The sequence below is a fragment of the Neltuma alba genome, unplaced genomic scaffold (assembly GCF_004799145.2).
Source record: "Neltuma alba isolate B1F8T4 unplaced genomic scaffold, ASM479914v2 tig00012839_pilon, whole genome shotgun sequence".
NCBI classification, from domain to species: Eukaryota; Viridiplantae; Streptophyta; class Magnoliopsida; order Fabales; family Fabaceae; genus Neltuma; species Neltuma alba.
In genome coordinates this window covers 135462-163267 of record NW_021637228.1, presented here as the reverse complement: position 1 = coordinate 163267, position 27806 = coordinate 135462, and the positions used below count along the sequence as shown (strand labels likewise).

The 27806-nt window shown below is 35.4% G+C and overlaps 5 protein-coding genes across 7 annotated transcripts; 3 read left to right on the top strand and 2 right to left on the bottom strand.

Moving 5' to 3' along the window:
* The first annotated feature begins 5893 nt into the window (after positions 1 to 5893).
* Positions 5894 to 9930, top strand: LOC114731661 (transcription factor bHLH155). The gene is made up of 11 exons (XM_028918881.1): positions 5894 to 6133; positions 6398 to 6487; positions 6680 to 6788; positions 6911 to 6952; positions 7082 to 7141; positions 7230 to 7702; positions 7879 to 8554; positions 8790 to 8891; positions 8986 to 9156; positions 9242 to 9367; positions 9456 to 9930. The coding sequence occupies exons 1-11, from the start codon at positions 6024 to 6026 to the stop codon at positions 9582 to 9584; spliced, it is 2088 nt and encodes a 695-aa protein (XP_028774714.1). The 5' UTR covers positions 5894 to 6023; the 3' UTR covers positions 9585 to 9930.
* Positions 9931 to 10796: 866 nt separating this feature from the next.
* On the top strand, positions 10797 to 15727 carry LOC114731630 (plant UBX domain-containing protein 10). Its single transcript, XM_028918843.1, has 4 exons — positions 10797 to 11832; positions 14503 to 14673; positions 14767 to 14970; positions 15202 to 15727. Exons 1-4 carry the CDS (start codon positions 11026 to 11028, stop codon positions 15430 to 15432), a joined length of 1413 nt encoding a protein of 470 aa, XP_028774676.1. The 5' UTR covers positions 10797 to 11025; the 3' UTR covers positions 15433 to 15727.
* Positions 15728 to 18841: 3114 nt separating this feature from the next.
* LOC114731629 (serine/threonine-protein kinase WNK8-like) lies at positions 18842 to 22168 on the top strand. The gene is given in 8 exon segments (XM_028918842.1): positions 18842 to 19362; positions 19632 to 19669; positions 19789 to 20016; positions 20117 to 20337; positions 20435 to 20592; positions 20673 to 21075; positions 21158 to 21895; positions 21898 to 22168. Coding segments are annotated over 8 exon segments (1917 nt in total). The 5' UTR covers positions 18842 to 19272; the 3' UTR covers positions 21939 to 22168.
* Positions 22169 to 22788: 620 nt separating this feature from the next.
* LOC114731653 (protein yippee-like At4g27745) lies at positions 22789 to 24549 on the bottom strand. Of its 3 annotated transcripts, none has more exons than XM_028918873.1 (3): positions 24436 to 24549; positions 23734 to 23865; positions 22789 to 23195 (listed from the first exon to the last, which is right to left on the bottom strand). In XM_028918873.1, the coding sequence occupies exons 2-3, from the start codon at positions 23824 to 23826 to the stop codon at positions 22965 to 22967; spliced, it is 324 nt and encodes a 107-aa protein (XP_028774706.1). In that variant the 5' UTR covers positions 23827 to 23865; positions 24436 to 24549; the 3' UTR covers positions 22789 to 22964. The 3 variants fall into 3 exon arrangements, with proteins under 3 accessions (XP_028774706.1, XP_028774704.1, XP_028774705.1); XM_028918871.1 differs by having other exon boundaries at positions 23734 to 23882; positions 24432 to 24544; XM_028918872.1 differs by lacking the exon at positions 24436 to 24549 and having other exon boundaries at positions 23734 to 24402.
* Positions 24550 to 26060: 1511 nt separating this feature from the next.
* On the bottom strand, positions 26061 to 27773 carry LOC114731660 (mavicyanin-like). Its single transcript, XM_028918880.1, has 3 exons — positions 27622 to 27773; positions 26539 to 26829; positions 26061 to 26452 (listed from the first exon to the last, which is right to left on the bottom strand). Exons 2-3 carry the CDS (start codon positions 26735 to 26737, stop codon positions 26061 to 26063), a joined length of 591 nt encoding a protein of 196 aa, XP_028774713.1. The 5' UTR covers positions 26738 to 26829; positions 27622 to 27773.
* Positions 27774 to 27806: the final 33 nt, after the last annotated feature.

Genomic DNA, 27806 nt, shown 5'->3' with positions numbered 1-27806 from the left:
TCTAACTCACCTAAACTTTTTTGTACTAAAAAAATTATCCTCATTACTCTTACTGAATATAAAATTTAATAAACTAATTTAAGTAAATTAAATATTTTAGTTAAATTAATTAATATAATATATTTTTTCTAAAACACTATAATTATCTTTCTTAATTTTTGTTTCCTCTCTTACTTGATTATTATTAAAAGGAATATTAATAAAATTAATTAATACAAAAAGTGATAAACCTGTGATATGGATCTTACATATAGGATTAATATCAACTCTTTAATTAGATTATATATTAAGAACCGGAGGAATATCACATTTAACGTTGGGCTCAAATTTAGAATCATAATGGATGGCATTAGGACAATTCCTGTTGACAACTAAAAGATTAATAAACTTTACATATTTGGGAACCTATCTTTTTAAAATCCGATTTTGTTGCTGCGTCTACTGAAATAGCCGTTTTTCCTCTAAATTTGATTTTATTGTTAGCATTATTAGAAGATTAAATTTTGCATGATATCATGGTTCTCTTTTTATTTGTTGCGAGATGAAAGTTGTGACGAATGATCAATATTTTTGGACCGTAATAATGAGAGCGATCCATATAAGACGTAAAATTTAATAAAATGAGAGAACAATCATGAGATTTCAAGAAAACAAAATTATTATAAAAAAAAATTCCAATTTTTATTTTAAAATTTGTCGTTACATGCTGCGCTATTGTTATTAGAACTTTTTAATAATTACGTATTCTTTATTTAGGATTTTATAACAATTCTCGCTAACAAAATCATACTGATAATTGATTTCAGGTAACTTAATTGCTGTTGTATATGTTGTTAACAATACATTAGTCACGCTGGCAGAAAAAGAAAAAGCACTGCATTATTCGCAGATTTTTTTACGGATGAATGTCAAATAACTTGTTAAAAGACTCGACAACACACCATTATTATACGGTGTTGATTATACAAAAGTAAACAAGCTTGATCTGGAGGAGTCTGATGGCGAAGAATATTCTTTGGTCTTGTTAAAAAATGTTACTCCTCCTGGTTTCTAACATGCAGGCTATATAACTAATTTGTATATATTAAAAAAATTAATTAAGTTAATTGTTCGTTAGAATGTGTATTTTCCTTTTTTCTTTTCTTTTGGTGTATTGGCCGGTTTTATTAAAATACTTTTTTTTAATTATTTGTGAGGAAAACTCACCATGAGCTTCCATTGAAATAAAATAATTATCATAAAATTTAATAATAAGTGAACAATTATCATTTGTTATTCTAAAACTTGTCAATGTAAATTGCTCTTATTGTTAATTTTGTTCATTCTCTCTGTGAGTTCATAATAATTTTCCTTATTTGTGTTGGAAATCACCTAATCAATATAAGTAATTTGAAGAGAATTATAAATTTAGGTGATAAAATATATTAAAATATTTTATTTAATATCAAAATAAATTTACTGACTACCTATTTCTTGGAAAAAAAATATTATATAATTTTACATGAACCAATCATAACGCAACATTCAGAGAAAGTGAAAGGGCAATGGCGTGCATGTGGCACCGTATGGGAAAAGAGAGGATAGCATAATAAGTGATCATAATAGTTTCTGTCCTATTCCACATTAATAGGACCCAATGCCTTGCTCTCTTAAGGCAAAGCATGTCTTAATTTCCACATTTCAATTTGGAAAAGTCCTCACCAAATCTTAGTTGTTTCTTTTCCATTATTTGTAGGACCTTCACTTGGATTCCACGTCGGCCATTTCACTCAGGCAACACACCTCATTTGAATTTCAAAGGGAAGGACAGATTATTTATAAAATTGATCAAATTTTTTCCCTCTTTTGGCTGAGCTCATGAGAAGTCTACATGGCATCAGTATAAAGTAAAAAAGGCTTTTAAATGAGAAAGCTGCATATGACTCGGCTGAACCTTTAAACCTATGGGGAATAATAGAAACAGCTCATTCCTTGATTACCACTAGGGAGATAATAGTAAAGAATAAAAAATCAGACCGAAACCAAGAGGAAGTTGAACCAGTAGCGAACCGGTTAAATTAGTGCGAACCGGTAAAAACTGGTAAAAACCGATGTGAACCGGTAATGAACTAGTTTGAATGATTATGTTGTTATTGGTCATATTTTTCTCATTTAGCTACTAATATCTCAGCCTTTATAGATTTAAATGAATTTTAATAATGATTTTGGTATCAATGATTATTAATTTTAGTTAATGATGAACCATAAAGATCAAAATTTTTAATGTTGTTATACTTTGTTATTGTTACAATCAAACTATTGTTATATTTCCTTATATTTTGTTATTACTGATTATTAATATTGTTATATTTTGTTATTTTTAATTACATTATGTTATTTTAATATGACCGGTTAGATCTCGAGTTGACTCCGATCCGGCCAACTGATTCTTGACCTACTATCTTAACCGATTTAGTGTTCGGTCTGTTTTTTGTTCCTTCGTGAACTTCTTATGGGTAACTAAACTATTAGTGTGTTATATTTACTACAAAGAGAGAATTATATGAGATTCCCAAAAAGATAAGATAATCATTAAATAATCTCAATGACGAGTGAGCACCTGCTATGTTGTACAATGCAACTTGTTGTTATAAATTTGCTCTATTGTTATGAAATTTTTTAGTAGTTTTATTCTTTTCTCATCACTTCACAGTAAATCTCGCTACTATAAATGCCCTACTTAGAAGTGAATGGATGATAGGACAGCCTGGCTAGTAAGAAACATACTGTTTTTATTAATAATAAACAAAATGATACTATAAGAGTTAAGTAGCCTAGCTTGATACTCCTATAAATAAATCCCTTGCTTAGAAGTGAATGAATGAAAGTACATATGTTGGAGTGCCAACCAAATAATTTAGCTTGATATATTGCTTTTTAATTCTATCGGTTGCCAGGCTAACCGAAAAAATCATTCTGTATAATTTAAAATACATTAACTTAATCATAACCCATTTGACTCATAATTTGATCACGGTAAAAACCATGCACCTTTTGTTGAGGGTAACGGCGGGTTTGAGTTTTTTCTTATCCTCATTCTTTTCATGATCGTCTGAACAAAACTTTGCAGGATTTTTTTTTTGTAGCTTTTTTAAAAGGAAAAATTAATTAGAAAAACAGGTAGTGGCGTTGACTTGGCATTGAAGGGGAATGATGAGGAAGGAGACAAAATCATAAAGGATTGGGGGGCAAAAAAGGAAGAGGGAAATATTTTTGAGGGAGTAAAGTTGTAACTTTTGGGGCTTGCTTGCAAATGGCTTTAATTTTTTCTCTTGTGGAGGGGTTTCTGACAAACCCACCCACCCAACAATCCTGCCTACTAATACACTAACACGGCATCAATATGTTCCCACACAATATAAATGCCAATCATATATAAGAGAGCCAACAAAACAAAGTCATCCAAAATGCTTTGGTTATTAAGGAGTAGCATTTGCAATGGCTCATTTTAATATGGACCCAAAAGCCATCATGATTCCACAACACAGGATGATGTCATGCTCTCCCTTTTGGAAAGCGCAACATCCCACGACACACCCAACAACAAACAATTGAGTAAAAGGTTGTAGCAACCAACAAACCTAGATTCTTAAAACTAGGAAAGTATTAATACATTGCCCTCTCCCTCTATCAATAATACTTGTGGATAATCAAATCAAGGTGGTGTGAGTGTTGGAGACCCCAAGTCCCATTCAGTAAATGATCAAGGGTTTGGATTTCGATATAATATAGAATATTCTTAATTTATTTTAGGTTTGAGATTAATCTCTGTTGGACAGAAAACTTTAAGATTAAAGTCTTCCTAACAAGTGCGTTTTTTGAAATTTGAACTTGTATTCTTCTCCTTATAATGGTGAAATTGCTTACCATCTTAACCAATAGCTTGTTGGTCAATAATTTGATTTTCAACTCTCGTGAATATAACCTATCTAACTAAAATGGATATGCTTTTTACTCTCTAAATCATGATCAAAAGATATTAGTTGCTACTACCAATGGAAGATGCTCCTAATCCCATAAAAAAAAAATACGCAATGATAAAATGAGAGATCTTAAATTCTTTGAAGGTTTAATGATATTGGTACCGGGGATGAGAAGGATTAAGGATATTGGTATTGGGCATGAGAAGTAGAAATGACTAAGGAGTAATGAATAAAAGGACAGTATTGATTGTTCCGAGTAGTTCCCACAAGCTTTCCCTCCCTCCATAATAACATCATTTCATTACTTACCATTCTTTTTTTTTTTTTTTTGATAAGCCACTTACCATTTTTCTACTTTATTGTATTTATTATTCTTTCTCTATATTGTGACATCGTCTCATTAGTTTCCCATTTTTCTACTTTATTATGTGCTATTCATCCTCCTTTATAAGCTAATTCATATGTCAAATTCTCCTTGTAAGTCAAGTCAAATAATATTGAGTTGAGAGGTTTGTTTGGTTGAGATACTCTGCATATAAAGCACATCAGTGGATTCTGGCATTCTCAGAACTCAGAAGTGATTAGTACTACCAAGGAACCACCTACTTCTTGTAAAAAGGTGTGGCAATATCGGATAACGTGGCTCACCCTGTTGTTAGCACTGAATTACAATATGAACAAAATTGCTGAGCTCAATATGCATTATCATCACCAAAATTGAATTTCAAAGACATAATGAACAGCTACAGTTCACAGCTCTTTCATCATAACATACCTCTCACCTCTTTCGCTGAATCATTCATAAAGTGAACTCCCATTACTCTCTGCTCTTCATTTTCTTTCTCTTTATTGTTCTTCTTATCTTCCCTTTTTTCTTTTTTTGGTTATTTTGGTGAGTGCCTTTTTTTCAGATGATTTTATGTGAGTATACGGTAATATATTCCGAGGCACCCAAGTAATTATAGCTGGGATTTTCGTTTAATGCCTATAAATCATTGTCATTAATGTTTTTACAGATACGGACATGCAACAGTGACGATGTATTATATGCGACAGTATTAATATAGAATTTCTTCATGCAATACTTTTAATTTTACAGTAAATGCTCATTGCTCGCTATAATTTACTATGATGACCACATCCTTTTATTCATATTATTATCAGGGGCACCGAATAATTTGAAGTTTGGTGAATATGATTTCAAAAAAAAAAAAAATTAAACAAGGAGTCTGCATAATTTGTTGCTCATGATCACGCTATGCTAGCGTTAAGTGTTTGCGAGCCTGATTATAAAGTTTGAAGTCTTAAGACTTTGTTTTCAAATGAATTGAATTTCAAGGAAGCCAGAGAAAAAATGACAAAAAAAGAAGCTTGCTTTTCATTCTGGAATGGATGAGGATATTAGGAGTCATGAAGAATGAATTATTCGGTGATTAGAGGGATCAAGCGGAATAATGGGGCACTAAAATAAGGAAAGGAAGACAATGATTAGTGTGGGACCCGCAGTAGGATGTAATGAAGACAAAGATATTTAGACATTAAATGCGAAAGATTTGTTGTTGGACTTTTTTAAGGTTGCGAGGGTATCAGATTCATTTTATGCTCTTGTCTTCTTTTCAAGCTTTGTTTTTTTTTGTTGTTGAAGACAACTAATACGTAATTAGTAATTACACATACATACAGGATTGAGATTCGATCATTGGAGAACTGAGAGGAAAAAGAAGCCAAAACCCAAATCTCTTTTTATGTATATAAATCTTAAGACCCTATCTCTCTCCCATTGGCACCCCACTTTCTTCTCCTTCCTATTTAATAGCAACCTGCAAACAAGTTCCTTAATCCCATTTCTTCTCTTTGACCACTACGAGACCTTCACTTCATACTCTTGCCGTCTTGCGTTTCATTGTGCTGGTTTTTCTATCGTTTTCAGAAAGGAAATAGTGAAGTGATTTGTGGTGATTTTGGCGTTGATTGTCCCTTTGAAGAGTGAAGAAAATAAGTACCAGTATTTGTTTTGAGAATGGGCTCAATTTGCCGCAGATAACAGTAAGCATTAGCGAAATGGTTGGAGCTCAGATGGGTTCGTCGCTTTGGAATAGTCTCAAATGTCTTTGTTCCGCTCATGGTTGGTCTTACGCCGTTTTCTGGCGCTCTCATCCTCCTGATTCCTTGTGAGCCTCTTTTTCTTCAACCCCTCCATTCTTTTTTATTTTTGGTTTTCTTGTGTCTTACAAGTTTTTATTCACTTCTGCATGCTATTGCTTTACAATAAGGTGGAGTTAATGGGCATTCCAATTTTTCTTCCTTCAGTTTTCTTTTCCCCGTTGTAAATTTGCTTGATGGAATGAAAGGAGTTTCAGAACTCTGCGTCAAAAATGCTACAAAAATTTCATTCTTACCTCTGATTTGGTGTTTCAACTTTGAAATGCCTTCAGGTTCCTGTCTGTGGAAGATGCTTACTACGAAGGCCAGCTGGGACACGAAATTACTAAGACGATTCCGCAGCTTCATTTCCTGGGTGAAGGGTACGGGAAATGAATAATTTGTTTTCCTTTTATTTCTGATGACAGTTATATAATTTCAGTTGACACATTCTCCAGAAACTTGAATGTAGCTTCAATAAATATGGAGTTCAGGAGTTGACAAGTTTAAATGCATGCCTGTGCAAAAAAAGAGGCTTACACAGTGGCTAACTCACTATTTCTTTTCTTATCCAGAATTGTTGGTCAAGTTGCTTTTACTGGCACTCGCAGATGGATTTTCTCAGATGCTCAAACCCAAGAGTGGAATTCAACTGGTGTCTTTGGAGGTCTAGATCATTGTGAGGTATCTAAATGTATTTTTATCCCACCAACTCTCTGAGTTGGTACCAATTATCCTCCTGGTCAGCTGCTCATTTGTTTTTCTACAATTACTTGATAACGTCTTTTTTCCGCCTCTCTCTGCAGCTTGATTCTGACTTGCGTCAACAATTCTCCTCTGGGATCAAGGTACTATAAAACAAGAAGCATAAAAGTTCAAAAGGAACATAAGATGGACAAGTGGACATAGCATGTCTAACTGTCTTCTTCTTCCGAGTCATGGAATCTGTATATTGATTCGTTTATTCTGATTTGCAGACTATAGCTGTGATATCTGTTAAACCATTGGGAGTAGTACAACTTGGATCCACACAGAAGGTTAGTACTGTGAAAGCACATGAACTTTTGACAGATTTTATATCAAGAAATTACATTAAGTAATAGTTATCTCTTATGCGTGTTGCAGATCTCGGAGAGAGAGGAAATTTTGGAACAAACACAAAGACTGTTCATGGAGACGGACAATTTCGATGCAGTTGACGCAACAGCAAATATGGTTTTAGCTTGGGATTTTGAAAATTATGATCTGAATGGATTGTTGGCCTCTGAAAACTTGTGTTCTTGGAATCTCAGCCCTGAAGATGACAATAACATCAATGGGGGAATGAGAAATGCTTGTTTTTCAACAGGCATGGATAATTCTCTCCTCTCCACTTTTAAGAATCAAGAAGATGGAATGACCAACTTGCATGGGGAATCTTCTTGTCTCAGCGATCAGTTGACAACAGCCGCAGAAGCTCAAATAGGATTATCAGAGAAGGATAGTTTTGAAGTTCTCTTAAATCCTAACTCTTGCGTGAAAACCCATGTTTTGGCACACAGAGCAGTGAAGTTTCTTTGGCTTCATCAATGGCTCAAGATGTTGCTGCTGAGGATTCAGTAATGACCTCTTTGTACAGCATGAACGGACTCATGCTTGGACCAGGAGGACCATTTCAAGATAAATTAGGGAATCCTCTGGAACACAACCCTTTTGCTCAAACACTGCATGGACCGTCTAAGATGTCAACCGAGGACTTATCTGAGTTGTGCTCTGTGGATGATCTTTGTCAGAGGTTCACTTCTTCTCCAGAACATAGCACCTGTGCAACAAACAACACTACATTGGAAAATTCTCTTTCTCAATCCTTAGAATTCAATCCCACTTTTGTTGCCTTAAGTGGTGATCTGCTAAAAAATTTCTCGGATGGACACCAAACGCCTACCCTTATGCATACTTTTGAAAGCAATACCGGCCTTGATTTTGTTGGTGAGTGCTGGGGGAATATGATTGCACCAATGGTGAAATCTGCTACTGACACTGCTTCATCTCGACGCCAATCAGAGTTGAATACTGTTACACCTAATCATGCCGCCAAGAAGGGATTGTTCGCAGAGCTCGGCATTGAAGAGCTTTTGAATGGTGGATCCAGTTTTGAGGATCAGATTTCTACTACTAAAAGGCGTAGGACAGATTCATCCGGGAGTACTAATCCTGTTTCTAATTTGGACAAGACAAACCATCTTGTACACAAGAAAGAGATATTTCCTAAGTCGGTGATAGGGTCGTGGATGGACCATAGCCATTGCTTCAATGGTGTTAAGGTTGTTCCTCAAAAGCCAGAGGAATCCACAAAGGTCTCAAGGAAGAGGGCTAGGCCAGGAGAAAGTACTCGACCCCGACCAAAAGATCGCCAGCAGATCCAAGACCGTATTAAAGAGTTGAGAGGGATCATCCCCAGTGGTGGAAAGGTAAATGTTACATCACTGACCATGTACTAGGAAGTCAGAAGAATGCCTCTAGGACACTTTTAGAATTTTTTTTCTGTGGTCATTATGAAAAAAAACGATTTCTCTCATTTCAACATTATCTCCATTTATCCTTTGCGATTTATTGCATGCATTATTTGTAGAATTAACTGCACAATTGTTATAGTAAGTTAAATGAGAGAGTAACATAGTAACATGTATTGTTCTGGTGTAACAGTGTAGCATTGACTCTTTGTTGGATCGCACCATCAAATACATGCTTTTCTTACAAAGTGTCACAAAATATGCAGACAAGCTGCAAGAGCCTGAAAGCCCTAAGGTAATTAATCAAATCCATTTTTGCATGTGGAAAAAGAATAAAACCATTCTTCATTATCATATCATCTCATACGCATGGATTTTGGATTTTGCAGCTCATAGAGGAGGCAAACAGTACGGTTGCAAAGAGCAAAAGTATGGGAGAATCCGATATCAAGGGTGGCGGTTGTGGTGGAGTTACATGGGCGTTTGAAGTTGCAGGTCAAAAAATGGCATGCCCGATTGTAGTGGAGGACATGAACCAACCAGGTCAAATGCTCATAGAGGTAAGAAATGAGAATAGATGCTTCTCTTTACACAATATTATCCTTCCTTCAAATAAATCTAAAGATGATTTTGTCTGCTGTGCAGATGCTTTGTGAGGAGCAGGGCTTGTTCCTCGAGATAGCCGAAATAATCCGTGGATTTGGACTGAACATTCTTAAAGGAAAGATGGAAATTAGGGACAACAAGTTATGGGGACGCTTCATTGTTGAGGTAAATTAAATTAGATATTCCTAAGAATCATAAAAGAATGTGAGATGTATTGTTTTTATCTAAAAGAGTGGTTGAAATTGATGTGCAGGCAAGCAGACATGTAACAAGGATTGACGTATTTTGGTACCTAGTTCAGCTTCTACCGCAGACAAATGCATCTGGAATGGATAATTATCAGAAAACTGATATGACACTTCCTGCTATGGCCATGACTTGATAAGGATTTCTAAAGCAAATCACCTTGAGCACTGGTGAATTCAACTAGTGTTTCAATTACTTGTTGCTGTGATAGGTGTTTTTAGGAGCCATTCATATGACATCAATTATAGATTAGGTTCATTCCAATTCAAGAGCTTCTCCCACTGATCAAGCTGATACTGATTTTGTATATACAGACATTAGGTAAGCTAGCTACTGTTTAGGTCTTTGCCTGTACTAGCCAAATTGTTCTCCTCCTTACTCCACCCTTTAAACAGCTTGCTCTTCCTTGGCTGCCTCCGAGAGAGCAGAAAACACTTCATCAATGTAGTTTGAATAATACAGAAAATTTCAATTTCTTTCCAGAAATTGAGCATCATTATTATTATTCAACAAAGGTTTTCTCTGGTTCTTTTTAAATATTAAATATATATATGTATATATATGAATATTGACAATTTGGCGAGCATCCAATCTAGACATTTCTTAGATGATTGGCATTTGCGTTCTTTGCTGGAAGCTGTGAGAGCTTAAAAATCACGCCTTTTAACCAATGATACTTATATAGCAAAGACTATTTTAGCTTATGTTCGTATTATAGCCTTTTTTTTTGGTAACATATCTTCGTATTATATCGTGTTGATTACGCTCTGAAGAATTTCGTTATTTCAAGAGTGATTTTGTAAATTCTGCTTCACTATGTTTCCTGTCTGTACAATTCTTTTGAATGAAATAACCTTTTTACTCAGAAGAATACACACACACTAAGGCTAGGTCATAAATTATATATAATGCTCTTGAATTTTCTCCTATGTGCGCGTAACATTTCCAGCATTTAAAACTTGATAAATAATTTATCCAAATTTTAGAATTATGCGGTTAATTTTCATGTCATTAATTTATTTGTTTTGGAGAAATTATTTGTTATTTCACAATCTGAAATATATGACAAAATGTTCATTTTTTTAATTCAACGAATTATCTTTATATAACAAAGCTTAAAATCTATAGGATTTCCCACTTTGAATAGCCGAAAATTAAGATAATTATATTTAATTGTTTGTATATTGTATAATATAAAATGTGTTTTTTGACCGAATATAATTTGAAATGCGTAGACATACTGCTTTTATTTAATTTTATTTCAAGAATGAAGATTTAAAATTAAGCCCACAAGCCGCAGGTTTTCACCAGATTTCCCAAAATGTAAATTAGGGGAGATGACAGTTATGTGGTGTCCCAAAATGTAAGTCCCCACAATGCCCGAGCAGAGTAAAACCCAGTCGTTAAAATAAAAAGATCCACATAATCCAGCGGTGGTAGGGAAAGCAAGTTGAAAGAAAACCCCAGAAATTGGAATCGGAACTGGATTCGATTCGTCTTCGGAATTTGCTCTTTCCAATTCGCTCTTCTTCTTGATTCCGTAAAGTGATCTTTGATTCATTCTCATCCCAATCGATATGGTTGATGCAGCCGATAAATTGGCGTATTTCCAGGCGATCACAGGTCTAGAAGATCCCGACTTATGCACTGAGATTCTCGCTGCCCATGGCTGGGACCTCGAGCTTGCGATCTCCACCTTCACCTCTGGTAATTCCAGCACCGCACGCCCTGATACTTCCGCCGCCTCACCTGCCGACGATGACGACATTGACGCCTCCTCCTCTGTCGTTCGGGTCGATTCGTTACAGTCCATGCCACAATCAGAGCCTTCTCCGCCTGGCTTGGCTTGGAAGCTTATTAAGTTACCGGTTTCTGTCATTTCGGGTAGTTTAGGTTTGATTTCTGGCGCGATTGGTCTCGGCTTATGGGCCGCCGGTGGTGTGCTTTCCTATTCTCTTGGCATGATAGGGTTGGGCTCTGGTTCCCCTAGGAACGATCAGTCCTCGGCGCGTTTGCTTCCTCTTTCGGCAGCAGCATCGGAGGCTATGGATTTTGTGGCCGGGTTTGAGAGGGAATACGGTGCTACTCGGCCCAATTTTGCGAGCGAGGGCTTTATGGACGCCTTGCAAAGGTCAAGGAATGCTTTTAAACTTCTGTTTGTTTACTTGCATTCACCGGAGCATCCGGATACGCCTTTATTCTGTGAGAGGACTCTGTGCTCCGAGGCACTTGTGGCGTTTGTGAATGAAAACTTCGTGTCATGGGGAGGTAGTATTCGGAATAGTGAAGGCTTTAAGATGAGTAACAGCTTGAAGGCTTCTCGATTTCCATTTTGTGCTGTAGTCATGGCGGCAACAAATCAGAGGATTGCGCTGCTTCAACAGGTATTATCCTTAATTTTTTTTTAGTCCTATTAGAACGGATGGGATTTTAGTTTGTGAGATTTTGCCTCGTTAGGACAAAGCGACAAACACAATAACATGACCTAAAGCTTCTTATACGTTTCTTAGCAATGATTCTGCCATTGTCAGAAAACAAGGATAGTGGGATGGAGAGAGACCAGAGGGGGAATCATTTTCCTTGCTCTCTTCTCCAGCTCCTTTTATTCTTTAGTATGGGTAAGAAGAGGGGAGAAGGGGCATTGTTTCGCTAAAAGATGCTAAATTAAGGGGATTTTCTGGTTTCATTTTTATCCTTAGCAAAATACGATGGATGTCTGATTCACTTTCTTTAGAGACTTTCTCTTGCAAATTGGGGTTTTCTTGGTCAATACATATGAAGTTAAGCCTATGATTCTTTTCTAGCAAACGTGCGTCTGAATTTTCAATATATTGTTATGATTAAAGCTCATATATTCTTCTATTTAACCTCTTTCTTCGTTTTAACTGGTAACGTTCCTACAAACACATCATATTGAGATTTTTGTGGGGCAAAACGAATAGATTAGTGCTCTTTATTGTATTTTTCTCAGTACTGTATTGCTAGAATAGTAGGTCATATCAATAACCGTGAGAAAAAATTTCTTAGGTTAAGTATCTATTCATTGTGATATGGCAAGATCTTTTGTTTGCTAATTGTAGATGGTCATGAAATGCATTTTTTGTTTTTCCATGGAGTAAGCCTATGGTTCAGAGGAATGAGGCCACATTTTTTTTTTTTGGGGGGGACAGGGGGACGGTACTGCAACGGGTAGTTTTTGTGCTGGCCATATCAGTGTTTGATCTGCTTTTCTTTGAAAAAAAAAGAACAAAAATGGCCACATATTTTTCTTTTATCAATATTTTAATCGAAGATTACTGAAGTAAATTTTGAAGTACGAATCCTAGCAAGATAATTTTAACCTGACCTTAACGGATATGGTATCTATGATTCATAGGCAGCTAAACGAGAACTAACTGGTCCTGAATTTTACCTTTTATAAAAACATTAACAAGAAATTGAAGCTGGGCAAATTCATTTTGAGAATTTCTGATCTTACCAAAACTTTGTCGTCACTGAACTTTTAAGTTGTTAACGAAGTTATGAACTTTGTCGTTGAGCTATTAACTTTGCTAGTTCTAAATATATTCTGTCTAAAATCATTTGGACAGACTTCAATCATAAGCAGCAGTTGGGATATTGAAGCTGTGTGAAGATTTATGTGGGATTGAGTTGGTAGTGTTCTCTAAAAGTTAAATAGGATTATGGTGGAAATTTGTAAATGTTCCAGAATCTTCAGTTTTATATGGAGTGAGATTGCAAATTTGTTGTTAACGATAAATGATGACTGAAAGAAACTGACAATGGTAACTTTCGGGTTAGATGTAAAGGTCCACTTTCGATTAATTGGTGAATCACTGGTATGGTATTTTTCTTGCTTGTCTCAGCATCTGATCCTCATCTGACATCGCCCCTCCCGTGAAATACAAATATATGCTGGATATGGGTCCTAACATATCCAATTCAAGAGAAAAAAATGGCTTTGTTATATAGTGACACAACTTCACAGGGCCTGAAATCTTCTCCTCACCAGATTTTTGGCACTGGATTTATGAAATTATTTAATTGGACAATAAAAATTAAAATAGGAAAATAAGTGAAGGGTTTAGTCATGTGTAATACTACCTCCTGTCCTTAGTCTGAGACCCACTTTGTAGTTCAATTTCTTCATTAAAGTGGATCTTATATTAAGGATCGAAGGTAGTATGATTTAGTTGGGGAACATGTATTATTAATGTTATAAATTATAAATATATCCTCAATTGAAAATATTTTTTGGCCAATTTGCGATTGAAAATATAGAAATGAGTTTTATGTACGTGTTTGTATGATGTGTCCTGTGCTGTAATATTGAAGTTTTAACTTCATCAGGTCTATGAGTTTGTGACAGTATTCTTGCATTTTGATTCAACAATAACTGAAATAACGGGCCTTATCCTATAAATGTGGTCAGTTATTTTGCCAGTATTACTGGCATTTCGGTTAATTAGATTAATGAATTGGTTATCTACATGATGCATATATTTTCGTATATCTTAACATCTGAATATTTTATCCCTTAAAGCCTTTTCTGTTAAATGTGTTTAGCTGGTTTGTCAGGTAGGCTTGGAATTCATGATAGTTTTTCTGCTTTGTGCTCTCGATAAGTTTTTTAAATTGATCTGTATCAGTAGGGCACGTCAAATGCTAAAGTTCTCTGGTTTCGAAGTATTGGTGCTTCGTAGGTTGCTTGTTTAGCTGTGTGTCTAGTGGGCTTGGAGTACATAATTGTGTTTTTGCTTTTGTGTTCTTTAAGTTATTTAATTTTAGTCCTTCATTGGTTAAGATTTTTTTTCTCCCCCTCATCGATTGTTACTTGGCCATCCTTAGTTGCTATACTTGTTCTCATGAATTGCTATGCTTTGCCTGGCAAGTGACCTCAACTAAATTCTATTTTCAGTTACTGATCCTTCATCTCATTGAATTCAAATTCGGTATATTCATGAAAATCATGTGTCTAGTTTACAATAGTTGATAAAGCATTTTTTTTTTATCAAAATGATTTCTGGCCATTCAATCTTTTCTATGTTCTCCAGGTTGAAGGCCCGAAATCTCCCGAGGAGATGCTTACGATACTGCAGAGAGTGCTAGAAGAAAGTGCCCCAGTTCTTATTGCAGGAAGACATGAAGCAGAAGAAAGACAAAACAATATTCGCTTAAGGGAGGAGCAAGATGCTGCTTATAGAGCTGCACTTGAAGCTGATCAAGTATGCTGCTTGTAGAGCAGTCTTATGTTTTTACCTTGGAAAGATAAGCAATTGTTGTAGTGGCAGTTTAATGTTCATAATATTTATGTACAGGCTAGGGAAAGACAAAGGAGAGAAGAACAAGAACGCCTTGAAAGGGAGGCTGCTGAAGCTGAGAAGCTGCGCAAGGAGGAAGAGGAGGCTCAAGAAAGGGCAGCCCGAGAAGCTGCAGAGAAGCAGGCTGCATTAGCTAAATTACGTCAGCAAAAAGCTCAGTCGCTTGGTGAAGAACCTGAGAAAGGACCTAATGTTACACGGGTAATGTTTATCAAAGTTGAGCTAGTACTCTACTTTTCCGTTTTTCGGCTATATTGTGTTTATGACTAAGTTCAGTAGTCCAGAGATCCGCACAATACATATTGTTTTACTGCTATGTTGTCCCTTTAATGCGTTTGATTTTGAATTGATTTACAATGCCCTTTTGTATAAGAGTCGTATTTTATTATAATTTGTAGTTCACCTAATGATATTTTTGAAAATTATAATTAGGTTTTGATTCGCTTTCCAAATGGCGAGCGCAAGGAAAGGAGGTTCCACAGCAACATGACAATCCAGTCATTATACGACTATGTTGATTCATTGGGTTGTTTAGAAGTTGACGATTATAGTCTGGTGTCCAATTTTCCTCGGGTTGTTTACGGACAAGAAAAGCTTACTCTGTCATTGGAGGAAGCCGGACTGCATCCTCAAGGAAGCCTGTTTGTAGAGCTAAGTTCATGACGCGAAAACTCGCTAAATAATCGGAAGAGTGCTCGGCGTAGAAATAGGAGATTCTCAGGTGTTAAAACTATGGTTATTGGGAGGGAAAAAAAAAAAAAAGAATCAGCTTGAGAAGCACTTATAATTTAAAATATGTTGTTGCTGCTTCCCTGTATAACTTCCGTTCATCTTATTTCTCATTTAGTCTGCATAGAGCCTTCCATACAGAGGATTTAGAATGATGATGATATAATTGTGTGCACGCACTCATGCCTATCTGGAAATTAAGGAAGCTTCCCTTAGTTATTTCTTTGTACATGAGTTTCAGAATTGTACTTGTGGAGGTTGCTGGTGCCAATGTCCGTCGGATCACAGCCGTTTCCTGCCATTCCATTTTCCTCTCTACCTGAATGGTTTTTAACCATGAGATCCTTGTGAGAAATTATATCTTGCCAATTAGTTTATGATCATGAAAGGGATAGGTTTTTATTGTTATTAAAAAAAAAACCGGAAAGGGAAAAAAGTTTTTTTTTTTTTAAGCCCTAGAAAGAAACAAGAAAGAAAAAGAGCGACTGGGGTTCACATCAGGAGAAGTCAGTTGAGTCTCACTTCTTGTTTTCCCGGAGATCCTCTGTTGAAGTTTTAGATTCATCTTTCTTTTAGTGTGGCCATTGGTTGACGAGTTTAGTTTAACGAATTATCGTAATAAATTCATAATATGCCTAAACTTCAATTGATCTTGGTCAAAAAATAAAATGAAATTGATTATATTATTTCTTGTTGGCCACCACTAAAGTATTAATTACAGTTTGTTTTTTCAATCATACCGATAATGATTGAATGCATTTTTTATTTTTATACTAGTAATTTAATTTAATAGAGCATGAAAAAATGGCTACCAAACTACCAATACGAGAAACAATATTTTACAAGTTATTTTACAATTTTAGCACAATTCTGAACACATTTTATTTTTGCAAATCATCAGTAGGTAGATTGAGTAAAAAAATGTGATGGAAAACGTGTAAGCAGGCCAAAATATCTCGATTATTCATAAGTTCAAAGTTATTGCATGTTGAAATATTTCGCTCTATATCTAAAAGAGCTCTCCCTCTTTTTTCTTCTAATTGTTTGTCGGTATCCTTTTGTTAGAGATCCCCTCTTTTTGTAGTGTTGTTGAATCGCATATAACTACAAGAAGCCATATGTTTCGGTAATATGAAAACAAAATACAAGGAAGAGTAGTTTTGAGTCAAAATGATTGCGAAAGTATGGATCTTTGAATTTTTAAATTCCGCACCATTGACCTTAACGAGCCTCTAATCATTCCAACTTCCAACGCATGACATTATCCTTTATTAGTTTTAGGGTCAACTATACATCGTGCTTGATTTGTGGTCGTATTACTTGATTATTACGAGTTTGAAATTGCTTAACCATGAGTTGGACTTAGTTAAAATAAATGTACTATCTGCGATCCTAATTATAAAAATTAGTTGACTAATTTAAGGAGATTAAAAAATAAAGTTAAGTTAGTTATTTGTAATAAATATGTGTTGTCTTTCTTAAAATATTCTTACTAATCAAGTGTATTGGCTAGAACTATCATTATTAGAAGGATTATCTTGAAAAAGATATATAAATATTAGGGATAAAATATATTGTGGTCTTCTATTTAAAACTAAAATAAAAGTTAAACGAGGTCTTATATTAAAAACCGGAAGTAATACATATTTATATATTTAATATCCAGGTCGGTCGGGGCCATCCCTTTCTTTGTTTTACGCTTTGAGTCTGATCCAATTAAAATCCCACTCACCCTGCAATACGCAAAATCAATCGTTTTTATTTTATACTAATATTAATAATTATTAAATGAATTTTAAAAAGTTAATGGTTTAAATTTTAAAGAATATGATCCCATTATTATTATTATTCAATAATGATATTAAAAAAATGTTCTTCATAATGTCGATTCCTTAGCTTTGAACTGGTTTTCTGGGGCAAAAATCTACGCCTAATTTGAATTATTGATTTTTTGTTTAACAAAATAGATTCATTAACCGATTTTCTTTATTGAAACCAGTGATCCAACAGGGACGTAAATTCGTGAACTTGAACGGTTTCCATGGAGCCGGGTGAGGTTGGGAAGAGGAAGAAAATAGTTGAAAATAGATAAATGAAAAAAAAAACTGGTTGAAAATATCAGAGATAAAATAAAAGCGAAAAAAATTATAAACAGTCTCATATATTGATTTTAATCAAAATATGAAGATTTGCTGGCAAAAGTAAATCAAAATATGAATATCTGGTTAAAGGTCTCACACTTAATTTAGTTAAAAATATAAGTGTTTGAGCAGAAATTGCCAAAACTAAACTTTTAGATAAATAATTGATTTTTTTTACTTTGATCCCAAGTAGGCACAAAATCAATCTTATGAATCAGTTACATCCAAATCTATAATAAAAAAAATCATAATTTATAAATTAATTCTATCCGAAATCTATTATGTCACTACTTATCCAGGCACATTCTAAATTGTGTACGTACGTAACATGTTCACCGATTTTGTTGATTATTACTGTAAATTATAAATCACCAATATTAATATAAAATATAAATAATGTATAAAACCATGATATTCATATGTGACAAAATTTATAGTAGATCGTTGCCCTATTAAGATTTATTCTAGTTTCTGTTATCCGCATAGCATAATTCTTATATATTAAAAAAATAATTTACTACGTCGGCAAAAATAGTTTATTACATAAAATAGAAATTTGACCATAGGAAACAAAAATACTCTTAACTAAAAATAAAACATTCTCAGTATAAAATATAATTAAGATCTTCATATAGTTATCTGATGATTTGATTTTTAACTTTATTCTTAAATTTGAAAAATTGTAATTGAATCCGATTTAAAATTGGATCACTGTGATTGATTATACATTATCCAAACATACTTTAAAGACATATACAGTAGAATTTGCGTTAATAAATAAATAAATAAATCTGTAAGTTTAACAAGTGATATATACAGCAAACATATTACTAAAAACACAATAATAGATTACCAGGTAAAATAAAAAGTACACTTTATAATAAAACCGAAACATCTTCCCTGGGAAATAATTCGCAATATAACAGGTTTTTTTTTTTTTACCAAAGAAATATAATAGTCTGATACATTTATAATATATCTGAAAAAAATACATAATATTATATTTTTAATGAAAAAACGACGGATAATTATTCTGTTTTGTTGATGGATTATTTTATGATAAATTATAAATCTCTTTTATTGATTAATGTTGAAGATTAGTGATTAATTATGGATGGATTACGGATTACACGGATAAAGCATACGGTATTTCAGTTTTTAGTATAAATTGGAACCCAGGGCACGCCAGCGTATTCCGTTCTGCCATCTTATAGCTGCCGGACGCAAGAAAGTTTATTTTTTGGATCTCCAGGTTCTTTCATCAGTTCCTGGTCCCGGGCGTCTTGAGTGGAAGATCAATCTCTACACAAAATTTGATTTCGCAAACATAAGATGCAGATAGAGATATGGGTGAACCTTGGACTGGTATAAGGATGTCTACCTTCATGCGGAATCAAAATTCTTTCATGGATTTTGGATCTTCGCTTCTCTGCTTCGTCGGATGTCGATTCCACTTTTGTTCGACATTCGATTCCTATGCAATTGCTTGTGAGGCGTTTTCTGAACAGCTTTTTCTTCATCAGACTCGTACTCGGATCAAAGCGGATAGGGTTTGCTAGTTGTTTCGCGCGTCAAATAAAATCAATTATTCTCTTCGTGGGATTTTTTTGTTTTTTAAAAATTTGTGATAGCTATGGATTCCGGCGTTGGTTTGTCTGTTGGCAAGTTTGAGAACGATGATGCTGATGTTGTGGAGAAAGATCCTACCGGACGTTACATTCGGGTATGTGGATTGACAAGTCTAGGTTTCTACGTCTCTGTTACCCTGACACTGAGAATTCAATGGAAAACCCTAAAATTTTCATTCTAGTAGATGTGGTGACGTTTATTGCTTGTGATTGACTGTTGAGGATGTTATTTCTTTTGAAAACAAAGCCTTCTCTATTGAAATATTTCAAAATTAGTCTGAGTTATCAATTCTATAATGCCGACCTCTCTCTCGTTCACTTCTCATGTGGTGTTATTGATACATTGTTATGCTTCTATCTTCAGTATGATGATATGTTGGGGAAAGGAGCATTCAAGACTGTGTATGGCCCTTAGACCTATCTTCTTTTAGTTTTAATCATAGTTAGATATTTAAGTTAAAAAAATTTTTGAATGAAGGAACTTTCTTAATTTAAATTACCTTTATTTATTGTTATTATAGATATAAGGCATTCGATGAAGTTGATGGGATAGAAGTTGCCTGGAACCAAGTGGATATTGAGGACGTTTTGCAGTCTCCACAACAATTGGAAAGGGTATATTCTGAGGTTCATCTCCTGAAGTCATTGAAACATGATAACATCATCAAGTTCTATAATTCCTGGGTGGATGATACGAACAAGACTATTAACATGATAACTGAGTTATTCATCTCTGGGAGTTTGAGACGGTAAGTTTATTGACCTTTTTTTTTTTTTTTGGTAATGTTTTCCCCCTGATGCGTTTGGCCTTAGCATTCATTGATTTTGCTCTTGCTTGTAATGGATCAGATATCGAAGAATGCATAAGAATGTTGAACTGAAGGCCATGAAGAACTGGGCAAGGCAAATTCTTCAAGGTCTATGCTATTTGCATAGCCACGATCCTCCTATCATCCATAGAGATTTAAAATGTGATAATATCTTTATTAATGGTAATACTGGAGAAGTTAAGATTGGAGATCTTGGATTGGCAACTGTTCTACAGCAACCAACTGCACGGAGTGTCATTGGTAACATGCTTCAGTTTTTCCTGTTTTTCTAACTGGACTAAACCATGTTTAGAGGAAGAATTTGGTCTTGATGCTTATTTTAAATTTCACTTTGCAGGAACGCCAGAATTCATGGCCCCTGAGCTTTATGACGAAGAGTATAATGAACTTGTTGACATATATTCTTTTGGCATGTGCATGTTAGAAATGATTACCTGTGAGTACCCATATAGCGAATGCAAAAATCATGCACAGATATACAAGAAAGTTACCTCTGTAAGTCTACTGTTAATTCTGTTCTTTAAATCTTTTCTTAGTCTTGTTTTCTGTTACACTTATAAGTTTCTTACTTTCAGGGAATAAAGCCTGCTGCCCTCGGTAAAGTGAATGATCCAGAAGTGAAACAATTTATAGAGAAATGTTTAGTTCCAGCCTCTATGAGATTGCCTGCATCTGAGCTATTGAAGGATCCATTTCTTGCTACTGACAACACAAAGGTGGTCGACCATGCACTGCAGCTGCCCAATCACATGACAGAATTGGTGACAACACCACCAACTGAGCCACGTCCCATGGAGATAGACCAGACTGTCAAGGATGTTTTACCTGGCTCCTGTCTGAAAGTTACTGAAGAAACTCCTCAAATATTAACTCTAGATTTCCTTACGAAGAATAAGAGTAATGAATTCAGGTTACGAGGGCAGAAAAATGCTTCGGACAGAACAGTTTCACTTAGTCTGCGCATTGCTGAGGCAAATGGTGAGTGCTTATATATATATATATATATATATATATATTTTACCTGCCACAACATCATGCTAAATGTTTATGTATTTGTTAGGTCGTGCGAGGAATATCCATTTTCCATTCTATCTTGATTCTGATACAGCAATTTCCATTGCCGAGGAGATGGTAGAAAATCTGGATCTCACTGGTGGGGACGTGAGTGTTATTGCTGAACTAATACACACCATGACTGTTAGGCTTGTTCCTAACTGGAGAGTGTCTCGTCAACAATTATGTTCTGGAGCAGATTGTTTGGATGGCCATTCTCACCTAGTTTTAAAGAGGGGATCATCTTTAAGGTGCCATAGTTACGAGGATCATGTTAACTCACAGGTTCTTGATGAAGATCAAGAGAAACAGGAATCACTTATGTCAGGCATTTCAGCTGAGGATGAGATTCCAGTCGTCTCAGATGCTAAAAACTTACAACCTAATTGTACTTTCTTTGATGGATTCTATGAGGGCTCCACTACCAAAAGGTCCAATTCAGATGTCAGGTTATGTGATCAAGATGAACGCAATAGGGGAGCTCATGGTGATGGATTTGTCAGCATCGGTGGGTCTGATGGGAACTCAGTTAACGTTTCAGAGAACTCAACTGTCTCATCTATCGATTCGTGTGGCGATGAACCCAAAAACTTCGACATGTCAAGCATCAATTCTCTTTCTCTCGCAGACAAAGATCAGTGTGACGAGCTGCAACAGGAGCTTGATACAATAAATACACAGTACTGCCAATGCTTTCTTGAACTTGCGAAGACGAGGGAGGATGCAATAGAAAACGCAAAAAGGAGATGGATTACTAGGAAGAAAATACTTGTAATGTGATGGGCTAGGAAACAACCATTCTTTTTTTCTTTCGAGTTGTTTTCCCCCATTATTCTACGTTAGTTGATTTTGGTTCGTTGGAACCAGGCTTTTGTTTTTTTTTTTTTCCATTTTGTCAATACCTGCTGATGTTTTTTTTTTTTTTAATTTTTTTTGGAGGATGTGGTTTTATGGTTGTTAATGGATTGGGAATTGTTGACAAGCATGGTGGAATGATATAAACATCTTCTCAACAATATGTATTTTCAACCTAAGTTTCGGGGAGGGAGGGGAAATATGATCTTGAAGGGACAGTGAATCTGATTTGTGCATTGTACTTTCAATAATTGGTTCAAAGAACAAAGATTCAATATGATCTTTATAATCTAAGTTTAAAAAAAAAAAAAAGACGCGATGAATAATTTAAAAAATTTGAAAACTTATTGTTCTGTGAGGATATCAAGCGAAGAGATGCGCCTATTTGTCACGTGAGAGGTTGCCATCAACCTAGACCAAGAAATGTTTGACAATAATTTATTTCCAGGCCTTGAGTTAAGAATTAGATGAATGTCGAGAAACATGAGACTATAAAGCACAGTGAAGCCACGGATCGAGATAATAGTTGACTTGAGGATACATCAAAAACTAGAAAGAAAATCAAATCGTTAATTGGAATAAAGATCAGAAATGCATAATAGGCGGATGCAGTATGATGTTGAGAATATCAGACAAATTCAAGCTTATAGTTTCAACTTCCAAAACATTGTTACTTAGTGAAGCTGTGCTAGTTAAATAGCAAACAGAAAAATCCCAACTTTCACAAATATTTTGCAGAAGCCAAAAGGTAAATAACAATGGCAGCACCAGAAGAAATCCCCATTTCATACATTTGGCATGGTCTGTGTCTTTGATCATTTTGTACAAGACTACAAGAGAAAGCAAAAGAATGAACAAACCAAGAACAATAATTGAATCTAATCTTTAAAATTTCAAATTTTTGCACATTAACAGATCATGGAGACAGACACAAAACACCATTGGCATTGGCAACTAACTTATGACCAGTCTTCCCTGACTATTTTGGACTTCTCCAGAATGTACTTTCCTTCTTTATACTTTTGTGTTTCCTCATAGGCACGTTCATACTTCCAACCCAGCACCTCACGGCAGTCACAACAGTAGACATCAGCAACCGTGTGGAGGCCTGTCATAAGCTGCCGGTCTTCTTTAGGCCCCACCATAACATTCATTGCATGGGAGAACAAAAAAGCCCGTCCATTTCTTCCCTGAAAATGATAAGAAGCATCTTCAATCTTCAACCATCCTTATTTAGTACTACCTCTGGTCTTTAATATAAGACCTTGTTTGACTTTTATTTTGATCCTAAATATAAGACCCCAATTCACTTTGTCTCTCATATTTATACTTTTTTTTTCTTTCAAAGTAGTCCTTCTAATAATAACAGTTCTAGTCAATACACTCGATTAGCAAGGATATTTTAAGAAAGACAATACATATTTAGGACAAATAACTAACTCAACTTACTTCCTTAATCTCTCCAAATTAGTCAACTAGCTCTTATAATTAGGACAAGAGGTAGTAAAACATCTTTACGAAACCTATTGAAACCATTGATATTTCTTAAGAATTAACTGAGGCAGCCAGCATATGCTGACGGCAACTAATTTAATTAAACTCAGATTCTCACGTTCTGAACTTGCTGTATCATTATGGAAGGAAGAGCTATTGCCTACTGCTTATGTATAGATCAAATTGAAAACACGAGAAGAACGAAAGATTGATCTGCTCAAAACTTGAATTCACCTGAAAAGCTTTTGAAATAGCATCATCATGACGAGCAACATGGTTTCGACAATTACAGCAACTGTACAGTCTCGGTCCAATAAACTCCGCCATCCAATCCTTTACCAGCTTTCACCCCTATTCTTTTATCTTCAATCGATATCTTTGGTCTGTGGAAATATCAGTCAGTGCCAATACAAGCGATAAAAGAATGTTAGTTAAATTATTGCACCGAGAGGAAAAAAAAAAATTAACACATCCATCAACATACTATGCAACTTTCTGAATTTTGAGTCAAATAGACCAAGTATCTGTTCTGAGGTGAAAAGTAAAACTTGAAAGGATCATACTAATGGGCAAGATAAAGGTCACTAACGTAGATATAATAATGATTCAACAATAAGATATGGAAACAGATTGACAGAGGTAGGGTTGCAATCAAAACTCTAACCAACCAGAAACATGAATTTTTCAGATCATCCATGGATATATATCGCGGGAAACAAGGAAGTAATGTAATATCCAGAATGCGCGGATAATTATTATTAAAAAAATGCGCGAGTAATTAGCGAAATTCACAAAACCATGAAGGCATGAAGATTTTTGAATAGGGCTCAAATTAATCAGTTTCTCAGATCGATCACTGAATAAAAGTAATATCATTGAATTGCGATTTACAAAAAGCAAGCATTAGAAAGGCAATGGAAGACGCGAAGTACCTTTGGCGGGTGATGGTGGGGGCACAGCGAGTGAGAAAGTTCTAGGGTTCACCGCAGATTGAGTTGTCTACAGAACTGAAGAGATTAGAGTTCAACAGCTCTCTAGAGAAGACAACTTTCAACAGCTCTCTCATACTATTTTTGACCAAAAAAAAAAAAAACGGAAGGGGCAAAAACCAAAAAACAAAAGAAAAAGAAAAAGAAAACAAGAGTGTGTATATATATATATATATATATATATAACTGTTATGGATGGGAAGAGGATTACGTTCCCTAGTAAATTTTGCAGAGGAATTTTTTAAAGAAAAAACTAATTAAGAAACTCTTATAATTTTTATTAGTTTAGAATCAGGTCCTTATAATTTTTGTTTTCATTAGATCCTTTAACTTTCTCTTACTAGGTCCATTAATTCCTATAATTAAATAAGATAAACACTATTATAACTTTCTGTTAAATCTCCTCACCCACCCCCCACTCGCTCAACTCACTGTTCCTTCCACGGTAAATATCATCAAGCAATACATCGAGTATGCTCTGCAAAAATTATAGCATCTGGTTTGGTTCAGGTTTGAAAGCCAAGAAGCAAATGCGTTTCTTGGTCATGTCCACATAGCTCATAGGGGTAGGAGAGGAAGCAGAAAAGAGAACAAAACAAAAAACCTTAAAATGGGGGTTTCGTAAAAAGTTCATTTCTTTGAGTTTGAATTATTAAGATAGAATATTCAGGGTCTAGACTAAGCGAAAGCAGATTTGAGATAAGAGGATAGGACGAGCTCATCTTATGATGTTTTTCTAATTTCTAAGTAATTATACATATACATATACAGATTGATGGTTCATGAAGTAATAATAATATTATTTTATGTCTTTAATATCAGATCTAGTTGATTAATTTGAGGAGATTAAATAAGTTACTTAAATTAGTTATTTATAGTAAATAGATATTATTTTTCTTAAAATACTATTATTAATTACGTGTGTTTGAATTACCCATTAATAAAAACGTTTTAATATATGTAATTACTATGAAAATTATTTAAGAAAAAAATAGAGAAATATTAAAAATAAGATAGCTTCAACTCACATTTAAAATCAAATTAAAAATCCACCGGGCTAGTGCATAAATGCTGCTATATAATACTCGTAGGTGTTTGTGACCGACACGAAACATGATGCAGATGGTCAGATGGCTTGCCATTTCCAGCTGGCAAGCGGCAAGCCCATACAATAATAAATTAAGATTAATTAGAGACATCCCCCTTTCTCTTATGTATCAATGCTCGCGTGAAACATCTCTGCCCTTGTAATTCTCAATTTTGGGAGTGGGACCCATCTTTTCAGATTTGAAAATACCCCCACCTTCCTTACCCGTGTAGAATCATAATATTTCTTCCGATTTTACCGCTTTTCCCCAGATTGGCCACTTTGGATAAAAAGACGTAAAAGAGAAAAGGAACCAGTGTGGATCAAGAAACCCCTCCAACCACGATCGCTTTCGCATTTCAATGCCCCAGAAAGGATTACATCAAACAAAATCATATATTTGCCAAAAGAATTCCTTAAATAAATTAAAAAGAAAAAAAGAAAAGAAATGAGTGTGGCATAATCAAAGAAGAAATGAACAGTGACTAATGAAATAGAGAGAGGACCAATCCCAGAAAGAAGAAAAGACAGGAAACAGAAGAAGAAGACAAGGAAGGAGCAGAAGAAGAAGCCGTAACAGGAATGCTTCCAAACACAGTGGGATAGGAAGGCGCGTCGGCCGCGTTTCCCGTCAATGAAGCAGTCGGAGCATCAGACGGCAAAACGTCCTTACCGTCACCAACAACAATACGAAGCTTCTGCTTCTTCTGGCAATGCCCTGCTTCTCCACTGGTGAAGTAGTATACTGCATTTGAAGTTATGTTGAACAGGGAGTTACCGTCGTTCATGTGCAGTATGGGATCTTTAAGGTTACAACTCTTGTAAGACTCAGCCGTCACTTGGATCACTGAATCTTGACTTGGTGGATACAAGAACCCTGCATAAATTACAATGAGCAATGATCAGTAAGTGAGCAAAGAAAAACTGAAACTTTGGATTGGAATATGTATGAGATGTTATTACAGATGGAATCTCCGATCTTGAGATTGAGATGTTTGGACCATTTGGTGTAGACGTCTGGGTTTGAAGAGGCGGGGATTCCCCAACCATCTAAATCTCCAACCTTGTACGTTACGCATAATACCTTTGTTTGGAGAAACAACGTAAGCAGACATATGATGAAGAACATGTTGTTTCTGGCAAAAGCCCTCGGACCTCCCATCTTTGCTTCCTTTCTTCGGCGCCTGTAATTACTTGTTTTGGTTTTTGAGATCAAGCAGGCACATCTTATTGGTAGCAGCACGGGACCACCACCTAGAACTTGCATTTACATTAATACCCTCCTCCAATCATGATTCGTGAAAACAAATTTGCCAAGCAGGAATGGTGACGATAATAATAATAATAATAATGGGGTGAGTCACATGGGCCAGTTGGGATGGGATGCTGGATGTAGCAGACTGTGTCATGTGGGGATGTGGCTGAGCTGAGAGATTCAAGAAGAGGGCAACTCCAACCTGGCTCCAGCCACATCACATGCTTCTGTACAATGGAATTTCGCCCATCTTCTTCAAACTATATATCATTAAAAACTACACTAGAACTAGGCTATAAACTTGTTTTGGTCAAAACATATTTGCTACCACAAACATCCTATGGTATTTTTTAGTCATTCGTTAAAGGATTAAAGGGAGTTTTTTCACCTTAAAACTCTTCTTACAATCTGCTACAGGACGCACATTGCCGATGTAGCAGCCAGGCGAAGGTGTAAAAGTCTTGTCTGGATCTCCTTTTTTGTTTTTTCTTGGAGTTACACGTGGCATGCCACATAGGCAATGTTCAGAACACCTCATCTAACATGTCAGGTTTTGTGGACCCCACACCAGTCAGTAACAAGAGTCGGTTAGCATTTAACCGCAGTCAATTACATCGTTTTTTAAGTTTAGCTCACCATTGCACCGCTAACTAACAGTTTAAGAGCCTTTTCTTTTTTTTATACACACAGTTTAAAGAGCCTCGTAAAATCAGAAAGTACATTGTATATATAGTGGACAGTTATGAGCCCGTGAGCCATGGAGCTCTTTATTCATTGAGGGCTTGACTTACCCAACCCAAACAATCCATCTTGCGGTGCGGTCAACGGATATGGATTTGGTACGCTTGGGTGGAAGAACCGAAGAAGAAATATCAGCTTTTTTTCCTTATGCGTCGTTGTATTGTGCTGTCGGTTGCATATCAGTTGGCCAATGTGGTTGGGTTCCAAAGGGACCTTCCAGGCAGACGATACGCAA